The sequence below is a fragment of the Panthera onca genome, chromosome D1 (assembly GCF_046562875.1).
Source record: "Panthera onca isolate mPanOnc1 chromosome D1, mPanOnc1 haplotype 2, whole genome shotgun sequence".
Lineage (NCBI taxonomy): Eukaryota > Metazoa > Chordata > Mammalia > Carnivora > Felidae > Panthera > Panthera onca.
In genome coordinates, this window is record NC_138348.1 from 94,636,740 (window position 1) to 94,654,131 (window position 17,392).

General features: G+C 47.9%; 1 protein-coding gene across 11 annotated transcripts in view; it reads right to left on the minus strand.

The window, feature by feature from the left end:
- The window catches only part of GRAMD1B (GRAM domain containing 1B), a 241,680-nt gene that overhangs the window by 54,413 nt on the left and 169,875 nt on the right, over positions 1-17,392 (minus strand). The window contains exon 1 of one of the 11 annotated variants that reach the window (XM_078432883.2): positions 9,216-9,302. The exons of 8 other annotated variants lie outside the window; for them this stretch is intronic. Coding sequence is in view for 1 of the 3 variants with exons in the window: in XM_078432881.2 (XP_078289007.1) it covers positions 8,932-8,942 (11 nt within the window). In the remaining 2 variants the exon portion in view is untranslated. 2 more of the 11 variants (XM_078432885.2, XM_078432881.2) reach the window with 2 other exon arrangements.

Consider the following 17,392-nt stretch of genomic DNA (forward strand, 5'->3'; position numbering starts at 1 on the left):
CAGAGATGTCGTTCTCGCAGTAAGGCCACGACTCGGCGCTCGATGGGATTGTGTCGCCTTCGTTTGGTGTGGGAGCCTGACGATTATCATTAGAGTCCATGCCCACAACCATATGACAGGCATCGAATCCCCCCCTGCCTTTAGCAGCATCTAGTTAAAACAGATTCTGATCTCTGGCAGTCCCTAATTCCTAGCAGACGACCATTCTGTCCTCCAATTCTGTGCCTCCCATCGCCATGCCAATCGTGAGGTTTGTCAGTCACTCTCCTCAGTTCCTTCTATCAGCACTGCAAACATCCATGTGAATTAGCCGGCTCCACTTTGAATCTCCCCATAGCACAAAGCCCACAGGTATATTTGGGTAGCATTTGCCTGAAATTTACACGCTGCCTGCAAACGCCTCTGTGAGGTCTCTCCACCTAAACCGGTTTCCTCATTCAGTTTAGTAGGGCTCCCTGAAGCTGGCTTTTTTCCCCAATTCCTCTCTATACTCCAGCTTGCCACTTGACAATGTCTCTGTACCCTCTTAAAACCACAGCATACTAGATGGGAAGGGCGGGGTCCAACAGGGACTTTATAGACAGGGGACTATGACCAGAATCACAAATCCCAGTGGAGACCTCAATTCCCCTTGGATCCTCCTCCTTAAAAGAGCAAAACACCAAGTCATTGAGAAAAAAAAAAAAAAAAAATCTTCCCAGGCCCCAGGCCTGCTTCACTCCTTGTTATGATGTTCCGCAGTTGCCGACCTTGGTCCCCTGTACCCACGAAGATAAAGCCAGCCTCGGGTCCCCAAGAGATGACGGGTGCAGAGCAAGAGGTGGAAAGTCTCACCCTGTCCGGTCCTCTCACTGACGGATGGGAAGCACAGGCCCAGAGAGGTGCCACGACTGCCCACCAGGGGGATAAAAGGGAGCTGGACATCCCAAAGCTCAGCACAGGGGGCTCAACAGTGCAAGTGTCAGTGTCTCCCCAACCCTTCCACTTTTTAAGATACTGGATGGAGAGGAAGTTTCAAAGAATGAGAAATGTACTACGGTTTCTCTTAAGAGGAGCTCCCTGTGACCGTGTATGAAACTCACCCTCTGAGGACCTATTACTTGGAATCTAAACCTGGCGACAACTCTACCATTAGGTCGGTTCCTTCTTTATGGAAGAAAGCCAACTGTTGCCTTTTGTGTCCAACTGTGATTACCTGGTTGAAAACAAAGGCCAGGCAGCACCTAGGAGACAGAAGCTTTTTTGCTGTTGCTGTTGTTGTTTTTTGTGGGTTTTGGGGGGGGGGGGGTTGTCATTGTTGTTGTTGTTTTTGATGGTGCAGAGGTTCTCTTCCCAACTTCTGCTACAGTGGAGTCTCGGCCTGGCCCAGCATGCCATGCTTTGGCTGGTTGTGGCAGCACGCTGCATTTCAGCAAGGGGTAGGAAAGGAGAGGGCTCCCAGGACACTGCCTTTCTCCCTCTCACAGTTCACAAAATGCCAGCAGCAGAGCCCGAACCAGAATGGGCCTCCCTCAACTGCTTCAAGAGCAAGATTTTGACAAAGATGAACATCTCGTTCCCTGTCCTCTGTTTGGGTAACCTGCTGAAATTCCCTGAGGGCTTTCCAGGTTGGGCCTTTAGGTGAAGTATACAGGGTGTTCAGGGACAGGTTCTGTTTGAAATTCAGAACCCAGAAGGTAGAACTACAGGCTATTGCCACATCAGATCACAGGCAGAGAAAACTGACAAATGGAAGACCGACAATTCTCCAGACTCACTAACTGGCCACTGGTTATCCACACACTGGCCCAGGCCCTGCCCTCTGCCTCTCATGAGTCCTCATCTCTGTAGATATTGTATAGATAATTCAGGTCACTTCCTATAGCCAACAAGCTTCGCTTACCCAATCTTCCATTCCTATCTTGCTCAAGTAACTACGGAAAGTTAAAAAAAAAAAAAATGTGGGTTTTTTTTTTGGGGGGGGGGGTAAATTTTACTAAGGAAATAAAGATAGCAGAACCCATTCAGAAACATTTGCAAAACATTTAATACCTAGATGTATCTCATTAGAAACCTACTTAAGCCTCGAGGGAACTACTTGTTGTGGGGGAAAGTCCCAGCAGGGACTTCAGTTGTTGATGAATTTATTAATTGACCTATTAATATAAGGGCCAGGTTCATGGAAAGTCTTTGGCCAAGCAGAGAAAAGCAGACCTTCAATTACCCTTCTACTGGTGTTCTCGGTCCAGGGAGGTGATGCGTGGAGAGAGAGCCCTGATCACAATGGCTGGAGCCTCCATCCATCCTACTCCCCCACTCCCTGGCTCTCCTGCAGCTTCTGTTCAGCCAGAGTTTGGAATTCAATCCAGGCACAGGCATGACAAACACTATTTTTCATTTCCATGGAGACCAAGGCCTGCAATAGAACCAGGACTCCATGCCTGAAATGCCAAAACAGCCTGACCCACTTTTCCCCCTTCCTACAAAAACAAAATAAGTTTGTTTGGGTCCTGCCAGAGCTCCGGTTATCTCTATGGACACTTTGAAGAGGAAGGAATGATAATAACCTTTGAAAACTCTGACGATGCTACAAAAGCTGTCAGAAGGCAGACACGAATTGCTTCACCCAAAAGGCTCTCAGACCAAACCCATCCTGTGTCCTCGTCTTAACCTTCTGGAGGGAGAGGGTCATATCCCCTAAGACATGTACTTAATGGCTGGCGACACTACTCCCAGAATCCAAAATCGGGGAACTGTTTTCTTCAATGTCCTCTTATGCCACTCTGCCCCTCACTCTCTTCTGGCCTCCCTGGACCCTTCTGTTCCTCGAACACACCAAGTCCACCACCTGCCCCAGTGTATTTCCCTTCTGTCTGGGAACTCTTTTGAGTTTTGAATTCTGGTTCCTTTTCAACCTTCAAAGTTCAAAGGCTACCTCCCTAGAGCAGCTGGTCTTGAAGGACCACTGGGTCTAAAGTGCCCTCCCTTGTCTCCCAGGCAATCATGATCATGGCCTGCCTTTCCCCCTTGATGGCATTTAGTAGGAGCTGAAATTGCCTTTGTCGTTGTTTTGCTGCGTTTCCTATCAATAGAGTGAACGCTCCGTGGGGGACAGGGCCTTGTCTACTTGTGTGGGTCGCCAGTGCCTCTAACACAATGACTGGCACAAATCTGGGACCACAGATGCACTGCATGAATAAAGGAATGAGCTCTTTTTAAAAGCCATTCAATCCACTGTTCGGCCACTCTGTTAGACATTTCTTTCTTAAGCCTGCCCTAAATCTGCCTTGTTGTAACACCAGCCCACTGGTTCTTATTCTGACTTCTGGATCCATGCAAACTGAAATTGGTGACATCACTTCCAGGTTCTATGCTGGCCTGGCCACTTTCTCTAAACATCAGTATGTATGTCTGAGTTTAAATTCTGAGCTGCTTCGTGCTCTTGAGAAAAATGATTTTATCTTTCCGTGAGTCTGTGTTCCTTGTCTGTCAAAGAATCACAACCTACCTTACTGGGGTGAGGGGCAGAATCTTAAAAAGCAAACAAGCAAACAAACAAAGCGATTTAGACAGTACCTCCCCCTAAAATAAAGGTCTTCCTATAATTGCTCACCGAGCAAAAAAAAAAAAAAAAAAAAAAAAAAAGTGTTAGAGAAGCAGGAAGTGAATTCCTAGTTAAGAAACTGAATCCTGTTTCTAAATTCTGTCCCTTTCTTCATGGCACAGAGGGTGAGAATATCAGTTGTTGCTATGCACGCCTTCAGCTAGTTCCTCCCTCCATGGGGCTGGGAAGATAAGGACTTAGGATGGAGCAGAAGATGCTGAAATTACTCAAAGGAACTTAACTGGTTTCGTACCGTTTCCTTTCCCTGAGATTATTCACTGCAGGACAAACATCTACGTTGGGAGACAGTCGTGCTGGGTTTGCGGGCAGTGCTGGCTGAACTGATCTGTCATAACAGTCTGTTGCTTGGAAAGTGCCTTGGTGGTCATGTAATCCAACCTGTCACCAAGCGCAGGGGTTTTCTCCGCAAGGCCCTGACAACCACCATCCAGCCTCTGCTTCAGATCTCCAATGAGAGAGTACTCACTGGGTGGCCACATACATGCCAGGACAGCTCTCAAGGGATTTTTAGGACCATGGTCCTTATTTCTCCATGATTCTTGGAGATCATTATCCATCCAGCTCTCTCTGAGCTTCACAGTCTGTGGAAATTAAGCTAACCCTGCTGATTTGATGTCAGTGAACAAGCATTTACTGAACACCTACTATGCACCTCCAACCCTGAGAAACCTATTCATCCTGAGGGCCCCACAGGGCAGTGACTTGTGTCATGGTTCTATGTAGATACACAGAGATGAAATACACAATACTAAACATGATTATGGGCACACAGTAGGGACTTAATGCTTTTAAATTGGACTCACTATCAATCTCAGCCAAATCTAAGTACAATCCCACCCTAAGTATTTCAGAAGCCTCAACACTCAGAAGAACGGGACCTTGTAAAAGCAGACAGGTGCTAATAAGCTATCCCAGGAAGCCTTCCTTGAAAGAGATTTCCAATCCATTGGGAGGCCAGAAACCACCGGAGCAAGGCAGGGCGCGGTTCAACTGAATAGAACTTCCAGCTTCTTCTAACTTTGCCCCCATCCTCAGCATGAGAAATGTTGCTACTAAAACTGAAAAGGAACTTCACTCTGTCTCTCTCTCTCTCAAAAATAAACATTATCCCCCCAAAAAAATTTTTTAAGGGGGGAGGGCACCTGGGTGGCTCAGTCGGTTAAGCATCCGACATCGGCTCAGGTCACGATCTTGCGGTTCGTAGGTTTGAGCCCCGCCTCGGGCTCTGTGCTGACAGCTCGGAGCCTGGAGCCTGCTTCAGATTCTGTGTCTCCTCCTCTCTCTGCCCCTCTCCAATTTGCACTCTGTCTGTCTCTCTCTCTCTCAAAAATAAATAAACATTACCAAAAAACAACAACAACAACAACAAAAAACTGAAAGGAACTTGTGCCGGATCCATCCATCCATCCATCCATCCATCCATCCATCCATCCATCATCCACCCATCCACCCATCCATCAATCCAGTAGCTGAGGAGACCACACTCCATGCCGGGTAATGCTCTAGGCATTAGGGATACAGGCTCTACCTCTAAGGAACTCACAACGGGGTGGGAGAGACAGACATGTAATGAACTAACACCATGCGATAAGAGCTCCTTGGCCTCAATCAAAACAGCTCCCTTCACTACCTGCCAAAGAGTCAGCCAGTCCTGACTCAGCCCCTTCCCTGAGTATAACCTGGGAGCAAACCAGTCCTCTCTGAGATTCAGCATTAATTATGCAACAAGAAGGCGTGTGGATGCCACCTAGTCCCCGCAAAGATGTGACAGGAGGATGACAAAGAGTGTCTCAAGGATACACTGGGAACTAGTGAGAGGAAGCAGCTTCTCTGACATAGAGGGACTCCAATCTAAATTAGGTGAGGGATTCAGAAACGAGATCCTGGGGTCCTTGTTAATTCAGACTCATCAGCCTTCCCTCTCATTGAGGCTATGCCACATCAGGCACCAGAGGCTGCTGCCATGCTGTCAGAAGAAAATTCTGGGCCAAGCAGTCTCGTAGACTAAGGGGTACGTAGGGTGTAGGTGAATGACGGTTAAGTAACAGCACTCAGTGCACCCTTCTCTCCTATCACTCCTGCCTAAGCTCATGGTTAAAACCAAGTGCGGCGAATCCTTTCCAGACTTCTATGGATTCAAATCCAGTTCTGATTTCCTTTTCTGCTGGAGATCAAACAGAAAACAGGCTGAAGAACAACCATTATGTTAAAATTACAGAAAATTTTAGAACAAAGAAGTCTGTAAGAGGTCAGCCAATATGTCTGGCTGCAGGCAAACAGAAACACCCAAATCACCCAAGAGGCTTCACCCTACTTTAGCATATATCCGAGGTACAAAATGCCAAGGCTCCCCTTTGTGATCCTTCTCACTGCCCTCTGCGATCATCAGGAAGTTCCTTACGATTAAAACAAAAGTCTAGTAAAATGCATTTAATACCACTTTCTCTTATTCCAGCTTTCCAGAACTCGAGGTCAGTTCATTAGCTAGAACCCTTTCTCAGTTCCCATACTCCTTTCTTTGGGTTGGAATGATTCCAATTCCTCAAACCTATTTTCAGAAGTGAAAAATCATTTCTCCTACAATCTCTCCAAATCTCTGTTTAGATTATACCTCAAGTGACAGAAAAGTCATTAATTGATCGTGCAGTTCATTTCACCTTTGGACAACTCTTTTTATTTTAAGCTCAAACTGTTTCCCGTGGCTCCCTACCAGAGGTCCCATTTCTACTCTCCCGGCAGACATAGAATAATCTAATTCCTTTTGCACGTGCAATCTGCACACGGCTCGCATGCTCGCTCAGTCTTTTCTCCTCCAGACCTGCCAGTCCCTCCAGCATCCCTTGTACAGCATGGCTATGGACCCCACAGCCACTGGCTGGGCTCATTCCAGTTCATCCCAATCCCCCTTACACTCTGGAGCCCAGGCATTGTAATCCCACAGAGAAGTGCTCTCTGATCAGCTCAGAATAGAGCAGAGCCACCACCCCATGGGCTCTGGAAATCAGAATGCAAACATGTATTTTTGGACTCCTGTTCTGAATCAGGAGACTCTGGAATTAGTCACTGTTCTCTTACGAAGTTTCTGGCTACAGCCTATAGGCTAAGGAGAGTGCCTCCATGTATGCCATACATATGCATATCCCTACAGGAAACACCCCACCCCCATTTTCCCCCTAACCTGACAAACCTGAGTTCGGTGAGATGATGAAGAATCCATCCAGTTCTTGCCCCAACTCAGGCTATATCCCAACTCTGAATGTGTTTATATGAATTATCTCCAGGCCAGATGCAAAACCACAGCCCTTAGAGATTCTCTCACCTGAGGAGGTCAGATCCTTAGAAAATGTTTTCTCTCCCCCTAGTCCACACACATTTGTTCCTTGGACCCTCACAGCCTGACTCACAGATAAGCTGAAGTTTCCCCTAACTGGCCGAAGCAATACCGCGAGGTTCTGAGGTCGTTAGGAAACCTGAATCCAGCCCTGTCGTGTCCATAACCAAGAACAGAAGGGTGCGTGTGTGCAAACGCATGTAGAGTGAAGGCTGTCTGCTCCCTTCACACCTTTCTAAGGCGGTCTCAGGACTCTCCCATCAGGACTGTCTGATTCGGGGTCAGCAAACTATGACCCACAGGTCAAATGCAGCCCACCATCCATTTCTGTATGACCCGCGAGACGGTTTTTACATTTTTAAATGATTAGGGGAGAAAAGAAGAGTACCTTGTAACATGTGAAAATTATATGAAATGGAAATTTCAGAGTCCACAAATAAAGTTTTATTGGGAACTCAGCCACCTGTGTTCGTTCATAGGTCGTCTGTGCCTGTGGCTGCTTCTGCTGTACAAAGCAGAGTTGAGTCGTTTCAACAGAGAACAGCACGGGCCCACAAAGCCTCAAGTATTTACCATCTGACCCTTTACAGAAACAGTTGGCCAGCCTTTGGTCTAACAATATATGCCCCCTGGAAAGGTGGTTTCTGGGAGCCTGCTTCTCTTCTGACACATTCCATCAACCCCCGGGGCCCCAACCCGCCCACCCGTGTATGAGGACTTCACAAGTTGAGGGAAGGGGTTCCAGGCTTGCTCCCACCTGCAGACGAAAAATGTAGGGCCAGGAAAGAGAGGAAGCTTTTTGTAGGTAGTATATAAAAGTTCCTCTCCTTCATTCTCTCCCCATGGGGTACCACTGGAGGATGTCTGGGCAGAGAGGTGGGGCAGTAAGCAGAAGAGCAAGCGGGTGGGTCTACAGGAACACAGTTGGCTTAGCAAGGTGAAGAGGCAAAGTTCCCTGTCTCCAGCCCTGGCTGAGAGCTTGGCTGAGTCCCCAGGAAGACAGGGAGCTTCAAGCCCTCCTCCCCACTCCTCTACTTGCCTAAATCAAGCAAATAACTAACAATGCAAGGAGGTGCGGGGGAGTAAGGACCAGCCACTGGGTATCTATTTTCTGAAAACACATGGCAAATCTCTGAGCCAAATGCCTGCTAAGCCAAAGAATAAACAAATCCCTTTATTTCTCTGAGACAGGAGCTATCAACTTCCCCTCCGGTCCTTTCCTTCCGCTAGCCAGATCCATCGATCCCATGGTCCTCTCCCCGTGGGAGAAGCAGCATCTGTCAGCATCTAGGAGGGGGGCCTGCCTCCTCCCCCTTGCTAACCACTGCTCTGGTCACCTCACCCCCACCAGGGGCACCCCAGAGCTCAGTTGGTGGCTGGAGAGCACATGGCCTGTCCACACCTCCCCCAGAGGCTCCGGCCAGCTCTCCATGACGCATCGCTAATTCAACCCTCTGCCCTCCTTTCTCCAAGCTATAGGACCCTGAATAAGTCTTGCTGGGCCAAGGGGACCCCATCCGCCCAACTCAAGCCCTCCTTTCACCCCACCAGGGCCCACCGCTCAGTGCTCCAAAGGTCTGCTCAAGCTGTGCTACTATGAAGCAGGAGAGGAAGGGTGGGGGGGGGGGGGAGGGAAAAGCTAGGGGGTGAAAAGAATGTGGCATCTCTGCAGGATGATGTCACGCTGGCTGCTTCCAGATCCCCCAACACAGAACAGAAGCAAACAACATGGACTCCGGATTTACTGTCTTGAAAGGTTTGTGTTCTCAGCAGCTCTGAGCAGCCTGCGCCAGCTGGAAAAAGCACACGGCCAGACAGACAGGTCCTCCTCCTTACAGCCCCCGGGGGGGCCCCAACCCGACCCCCGGATGGGGAGGGGCGGGGGGAAGGGGCGGGGGGGGGGGTGGGGGCAGAGCTACCCCTCCAAAACAAATGCCCAGAGGAAAACAAAGATAGACTGACACATACACACACACAAGCGTCAGTTAGCACTAACCTGGAAGCCATTAGGAACGGTAGTGGAGTGCAGTGCAGAGGAACTCATTCATTCATGCATTGGGCAGTGGGGGGCGGGGGCGGGGAGCGGGGGCCCTGAGGACGTCGGAGGGCACTCACCTCCATGCCCACCCCGCAGCCCTGTTTCTAACCGGGGAGGGAGTGGGGGCGGGGTGCTCATAAGCTCGGGGAGCTGCCTTTCTCTGCTGTCTCGCACGGCTCTGGAGTTGTAAGCATGACCCTCCCCCTTTATTTTCTCCCCCTCCCTCCCGCCGCGGCTGTTACTTGGTGTGGTCGGTGTGGTCGCGCGGCTACAGAAGTCCCTCTCTCCCTCGCCCTTGCTCCCTTTCTCTCCCCGACTCCCTCACAGACAGCTGTTCTCCGGCCCCAGCACGCACGCGCACAGGCGCACACGCGCGCGCGCGCGCGCGCACACACACACACACACACACACACACACACGCACACACTCAGACACGCACCCCTCTCGCGCGCCGACACACGCGCGCGCACACGCACAAGCGCGCGCGCACACACCCTGCCGCCTGCCGCTTTACATAATGCAACTCTTTGGTGCGGTCAGCTTGCCAGCTCTCAATTATTTATGCCAGTTTGGAGGACAGAGCCGCCGGGCGCCCCGCGAGCATGATTTCCCCTCCATCCCCAAACCGGACCAAACGCCAGATGATGCTCCCAGGAGATCCTGTGCCCTTTGCTGCCACCAATTATTTCCCAGGTGTTGCCTATTAGGTCAACCTGTATCAAGGAGGTGACGCTGAATCAAAACACAGGCGCCTGGCTCAAAATAGAGCCTTGCCTCTTTCAAAGGATGACAGCTGCTCTCATGGCCCCAGCCTTGGGAATACAGGAGAGGAGCAAGGCAGCGCTGGAGACCAGACTCTATGCAAGAAAATGGCTGAGGGCCTCTTCAGGGTAGCCTCTCCCAGACTCCCAAGACAGCCGGGCTGATCCTCACAGACAAGGAAAATAACACTCAAGTAAAGCACTTGCAGTCATGACAAAGGAGGCTCATCTGAGTTTTTGAACTCCTAAGCTGCGCCTCTTAAAAAGGTTTTTTCTGTCCTCTCCATTCACTGAAACGCAGTGATTTCAGTGGTACTGCAAAAGCCCCCAGACAAGTGTTCTTTCAGTCGAGAGGCAGGCAGTCTAGTCAACAAGGGTAGTAATGAATATTTTGAAAGTCATCTACGGCCCGTAAGGCACTTTCCCTCACATTAATTTGCTTTCTACAACAATCATCTATATAGGCCTCATTATGACCACACCAAACGTAAGGATGCTGAGCCCCGGAAAGGTGGATGGTCCCGCGGCAAGAAAGGCTGAGCTGTGAATCATCACCAGACTAGAAATCCCATGACAATGAACTGCCTAACACCCCAGGCATGACCTTGAGCCTCTGGAACATCACCATCACCTTTTGACAGAGTAGCAAGGGAAGCCCAAACATGAGCCCAAACAAACAAATAACAAAAAGAATGATGGCGGTTAGCTCAGTGTTTCTCAAACCTTAATCCCCCAAGGATCTTGTTAAACCACAGATTCTAACGTCTACGGGAGGGCCCAAGAGTTGGCCTTTCTAACAGACGCTCAGGTGATGCCCATGTTGCCATTCCACAGGCCACACCTGGGGTAGCAAAGGGCTGGTTCATGCATTCTTGCTCTCTGGATATTCCTAAAGGACAGAGTTTTGTCTGTCTGCTGCAGCTACACAGGATAACCTGCTGAAGGTGAATAATAATTATAATCTATTGATGTCCCCCGTGTCCTGCTCATCAGACTCATGCTGGGAGCTAATACTTCTTGGTCATCTGTTGGCAAAAAGTGTCACTCTGGGACTGTCAAGCCTTATCTATAAGGCTCAGCCTGAAAGGCCTTTCCAGGATTGTTTCTGTCTGCAACCATCGATAGAAGAGTGCTTTCACTGTATCAAGAAGCACACAGGTTTGGGTATCTGGCCTCCACTTCGGTTACCCAGAGGAAGTTCCTTCGACTCCAAAGAAAGGTGTACAAGCAATACCCTAAGACACCAATTCTGCCCCAATTCTACCCACCAGTACCTGTCTGGCTCAAGTCCTGCCCCCTTCTCAAATACCTTCCTCACTCTGGACCTTCCAACTCCCTCCCCTCTTCTCTTACTCCTTAGAAAGAGCTTGCACTGTGCAGTTGAATCTGCATGCAAAGCTAAGCTTTGCTGCTCTCTGGCAATCTGACCCTTGTGTAAATCCATCTACCCCCACCCCCACCCCCTCATTTCAGACTCGGCCTCTTCATCTGAAGAAGCCAATAGTATCTTTCCTCTCTGATACTGTTGAAAAAATGATGGACTAAAACAAAGGCATGGAACAGGAACCAAGAAAAGCTGGTATCTCCCCCACCCCTGCCCTTATAACCTAGAAGGAACTTAACTGGAGATTCTTTTGTTCACTCCATTAGTTTTCTCTTCCTAAGAAGGTTGTAGGCTACTTTTCTCATGTCCTTCCAACATGTAGGAGTTCTGGGCACAGCACAGGTACTCGGTAAATATCTTTGTACTGACTGTCCTGTCCTCTATTAACAGACTTAACAAAGGGGTTGGTGGAGTCAACCAGCCAGAGCCTTCGTCTTGGCTCACTTACCGCGTGACTTTGGACAAATCATACTAACTTTTCAGAGGCTTTCCTACTTCCACTATAAAATGCACAAATTCGTCTTTCCTCTGAAACACCTCCACATCCCCCTATCGTGTTAGTATCTTCAACAGTTTAGATTAATAGCGGTGGGTTAAAAGGGCAGGCCGGACCAAGCAGACTTCATATACTGGCTCTCTCAATTCCTAATTTTGTCACCTTTGAAAAAAGTTAGCCTCACTAAGCTTCAGACTTCTTAATCTTTAGTCAAAAAATAACAGAAACTTACTGGATTCTGCGAGGATTAAGTGAGGTAAATACATGTAACAAGGTTTTCACTTTATCGGACACAGAGTATCAGTCCAATGAATCAAAATACCATGATTATCAATATTGGTCAAAAACAACAGCTATTTAAGAAAGAAAGAAAAAAAGAAAGAACTTCTAGTGGTGAGACAAGTATTCATAAGCCTTCAGCTGAGTCTGAGTCTGGACCTAAGAAAAATCTCAGTTCCATAAGCTGCAGGTTATGCCCCCTGCCATTGTCAGAATGTTCTTTGCGACTCCCCAACTAGACCTCACTGAATAGTAGGAAAGTTACAGAGCAAGCAAATCAGAGAATCTGGGTTGTATCTACTGTGTTATAAAATGTAAACCTTTTCTCCATGATTTGAAGCTCCTCACTTGAGCTACATAAAACCAAAATTAACCTGATAATAAACAGAAATAGAGTACTTTCTGCGTGTGATGCAACTTGCTAAGTCTCTGAAGTGAACGATCTCATCTAATCCTGCCAACAATGTTATGAAACAGGTACTTCTCACCCCCATTTTTTCCGATGGGTTAATAACTTAAGAGGTGGCAGGTTTGCTAACTTTCCTATAGCATATGGTTCATGAACAGTAGAACATGTATCTGAAACCCCGACTGCCTTACCCGAGTCCCACTTTTTTTTTTAATTTTTAATGTTTATTTAATTTTGAGAGAGAGAGAGAGAGAGAGAGACAGAGTGCAAGCGGGGGAGGGGCAGAGAGAGGGAGACACAGAACTGGAAGTAGGCTCCCGGCTCTGAGCTGTCAGCACAGAGCCCGACACGGGGCTTGAACTCACGAACCGTGAGATCATAACCTGAGCCGAAGCGGGATGCTTAACCGACTAAGCCACCCAGGCGCCCCCACCCGAGTCCCACTCTTAACCACTGCATCGTGCATGAAAAGAAGTGCTACTGACACATCATGGGCGGGGGGGGGGCAGGCAGGGGCCTTCTTGTGCTAAGAGGGCTTACTAGATTTGCACTGCTTTCTCGTCGTCCCTGAAAGCCACAGCACAAACTCTGCAGAGGCCGCTGAGTCTGAGAGATCGAAGACCTGTGATCCGAAAGGACCAAACCGGCTTTCTGCAGATGCAACCGACACCCCCAGACTCAACCTCCGCCTTTTAACAGCTGAGCTCTTTGGCACCTAAATTCCCAAACTGCTTTTCTGTAAATGAATTTAGGAAATGGGAGGTAAAAGTAGGTATCTTTTTCTGAATTAAACCTTTCCCTTAGAGATATGGAAAGCTGACATTAGCTTCTATTTTTGAAGAGGCAAAGAGGTTTTCTGAGTCCTGTGCAATATCAAAAGCACTTTCCAAAGAGCACCCTGGAGGAATCGGGGGAAGAAAGAGAAGTTAAGGTGCACCTGCAAATCCAATCCGGTCCCACTCGACATAGTCCCGTTCAATCACATTCTATAGAAAGAAGGTTGGCGTGCACCTAGTATCTTGTTCACCTCAAGCACTTAGTAATTGTTGTTGACAAAAATGGGAGACAAAGGACAAGGTCCTATTCTGTCTCTGAACTCTACTCCCATCCCAATGAAAACAAAAGACTTTTTTAAGTAGTGCTTTCATTTTAACGAAATCTGAATTTCTTGAATTACGGGGAATGATCGACTGAAGTGAACCCGATTACATTACTACCACCATCATCCAAAATACAGGTGCTAATCTAGGAGATCCCTGAAGTGTTTGGTAAATCAAAGAAGGAAAAGGAATAGAGATAGGACATTTACTGAGAATCTACCATGTGCTAGGCACATATCTTATTTACTTATAAAACTTCTTTTTAATCTGATGATAAGACTAAATATAGAAAACTATCCTGGCTCAGTTGGTTGAGTGTCAGACTTCGGCTCAGGTCATGATCTCACAGTTTGTGGGTTTGAGCCCCACACTGGGCTCTGTGCTGGCAGTGCAGAGCCTCCTTGGGATATTGTCTGTCTGTCTGTCTCTGTCTGTCTCTGTCTGTCTCTGTCTCTCTCTCTCTCTCTCTCTCTCTCTCTCTCAATCTCTCTCTCTCCTTGCCCCTCCCCTGCTCACATGCTCTCTCTCTCTCTCTGAAAATAAGCAAAACCTAGAAGAAAAAAAAAAGCCTATCCTTATCCAAGGTCACATAGGTATTTCTAAAACCTATGTTTTCACCACACCATGCTACCTCCATAAACAAACACCTATGAAGTAAAAGGCACTTCAAAAGTTACCGCACTTGGGGCACCTGGGTGGTTCAGTCAGTTAAGCGTCCGACTTCGGCTCCGGTCATGATCTTGTGGTTCGTGGGTTCGAGCCCCGCGTCAGGCTCTGTGCCGACAGCTCAGAGCCTGGAGCCTGCTTCAGATTGTATCTCCCTCTCTCTGCCCCTCTCCCGTTTGTGCTTTGTCTCTGTCTCTGTCTCTCAAGAATAAATAAATCTTAAAAAAAAATATTTTTTTTTAAGTAACCGCACTTAACCAAAAGCAGTTACAATCATGATATTGCATTTAGCCCTTGAAATGACACTGCAAGTCAAGTCCCATTGCTCCTACTCAGGCCAGTTATCCATTTATTGCCCCTCAGGTCCAAATCCACCCTTCTTTGCCCTGACTCATGATGCTGGAGCTGTACCTGGTGAACACTCCGCTGGCCTAATAAGCCTCACTGGCGCCCCTAGTGGGCACTTGCCTGTTTACCAGCCCCAGCCTGCGGCACCTCAACAACCTTCTGTGCCACACACTGGGCCACCCCCACACTGGGCCACCCCCACACTGTCTCCAGTGAACGTGGATCTCCACCTTTGCATGGGGATCACCCTTGTAGGTGTTTTCCTTCGTTGGGTTCTCTGCCTCAATCCTAAAGGTGGTGGCTGCTCCCTACATCTGTTATTCCTACGTTCTTCAGAGCCTTCTGTTTACCTGTTAATGATTCTCAACGTTGTATCATCCCTGTTCAACTCACGGCTGTGCTGTCTCCTGACAGAAGGCTCACTGATACACTGCCACAGCAATGAGCGAAAAGAAGCACCGTCCCTGCCCTCAAGTGATGCAGTAATAATGGCTAAAAGTACCTAAGAGCATTCTATGAGCCAGACGGAGATTTTGCGGATTTAGAATGTGTTCCTTCATTTCCTCTTCCCATCGACCCTACTTTACAGGGAGATAACTCAGAGTTTAAATAATTTCCTCAGGTCACAGAGACAGTGGACCGAGAAGCCAGGATAGGTCTCTCAGCACTCTTGACTCCACAGTCATCCACACTGAAATGCTGCCTCCATCAACTGGCTGCAAAGAGCGACAAAGGGCCAAGGCAGTGCGAATGGGACGTATAAACACATCAATCTTTCACAAAGATGGGACAGAAGAAGGAAGAAGTTAAATTGTTAGCCGGAGAGGTCCACATATACCCAAAGAAATCAAAATACGACAAGGGGCCACCATGAAGGGTCTTTCAAGTTGGTCTCTGTAGTGCACAAGAGCTGGGGTACCCTGGTCGACAGATGCTCCAAAGACCCCACTAAACAACTCGTTCCAGATTTAACGCTCAGGATATTGCCCACGTGTTATGAACCACACATGCAAGAGAACTGACAATCGGCACGCTTCCGCCCTGCCCTGAGTTCCCCCAGCTCAGACTTTAAGCCACGGAAGCTGGGTCGGGGGTGTCCGAAAGGGTATATTGATTGCCTGTGACCCAGCTGTAACCCAAGACATCGCATTAATACTGCATCTCTCACATGAGGAGCGGAGATGTCTATGTAATTAAAACCTGAAGCAAGACATGGGGGAAGACGCTGAGGGTGCGGGCAGCTCTAACACGGCTCTGCTCTCGCTCTGTGGAGAGCCTGTGCCCCCACTGAGCCAGTGCCCAGTCTTTAGCGGCTATAAAAGCCACATAGGCTCTGGGCAGTCAGATAAGAAGACCTAGCCCCTAGCCCACTGGGAACAGAACTTTCAGGGTTTAGGGCTCCTTCTATACATTAGTCAAAGAAAGCGCCATTCGCCATGCCCGCCAACCCCCTCCTCCCAATTTTCTCCTAATCCTACACAAACAGAAGAATTAGCTTTTCTGAGTATCACCTTTTTCTTTTCCAAATGTTCCCAACCATCCATTCTAGATTTTCAGCCGGGATCAATTGTACATCCACTGAGTGGTCATACTTCAGAATCACCTAGACGTTTTTACACATTCCCAGTGCACAGGCGCACCTCCTACCAATTACATCAGAATGTCTGGGTATGTTTTTAAAGATCTCCAGGTGACTGCAAATGCGGCAAAAATTTAGATACCACTGGTCTGTATGACTTCAACCTTAATTCTCTAGTAATGTAATATAGAAATTATTTCTGGGGCGCTTGGGTGGTTCAGCTGGTTAAGCATCCACCTCTTGATTTCCGCTCAGGTCATGATCTCACAGTTCGTAGGATCGAGCCCTGTATCAGGCTCCACAGAGCCTGCTTGGGATGTTCTCTTCTTCTCTCTCTGCCCCTTCCCCGCTCAACATAAATAAATAAACTTTCAAAATATACAGGGAAATTACTTCTGAAAGTATAGTCTAATAATCTGAATTCCCTAGAAATCAATTATTTTAATCTAAGACATTTTTCCTCTCTTTTAATGATTTTCCAACTAATAATCAGAACTGATACTCATTGAGAACTACATGCCAGGTCTTGTTCTAGGCACATTATGAAGGTTACATTGGGTTATATCTCAGTTAATCTTATTATTCCAATTTCACAGAAGAGAATTTGACCAATTTCACAGAAGACAAAAAAGATTATGAGCACATCTGTAAGTGTATTCGGTACACCTGAGATGTCTCTCATCGAGAACTAGAGACTTAAGCAAGTTTTAAGAAAGTCAAAATTGCCCTCTGTTCTTTTCTCTGATATTTGGGTTTTAATTCCACCCAGTTACATTTGCTCTATTCTTCTGGTTTTGAAAATCGCTCTTTTTAAAAGACAGGATGGGGGTGGCTGGGTGGCTCAACCGGTTAAGCATCCAGCTTCCGCTCAGGTCATGATCTGGCAGTCTGTGAGTTCGAGCCCTGCATTGGGCTCTGTGCTGACAGCTTAGAGCCTGGAACCTGCTTCGTATTCTGTGTCTCCCTCTCTTTCTGCCCCTCCCCCACTCACACAGTCACTGTCTCTCTGTCTCTCAAAAATAAATGAAACATCAAAAAAAAATTTTAAAAAAAAGAGAGAGAGGACAAGTTTGGGTAAGTTTGGTGATATTCTTCAATGCAGTGAAAATTTCTCCTCCTAGATTTACAGAATCCGGGCAGGTGCTCAGTGGCCACAGCAAGAATCTATACAAGGTGGCCGGCATCAGACTGTTCTGTCCCCCACCCCCGCTGAGAAAGCACATGATCGGAACACCACACCTTGTGGGCAGAAAGTTCCAGGCAACTAACTGGAGTTGATTCCCGAAGAGGAAAAAAATGGAACTGGGGATAAATGAAATCATATCTGATCATGACTGTGGGAAGCAGGTAGGGGCAGGAATCGACACGGGGTCCAGAAGCCACAGAGACATCGAAGA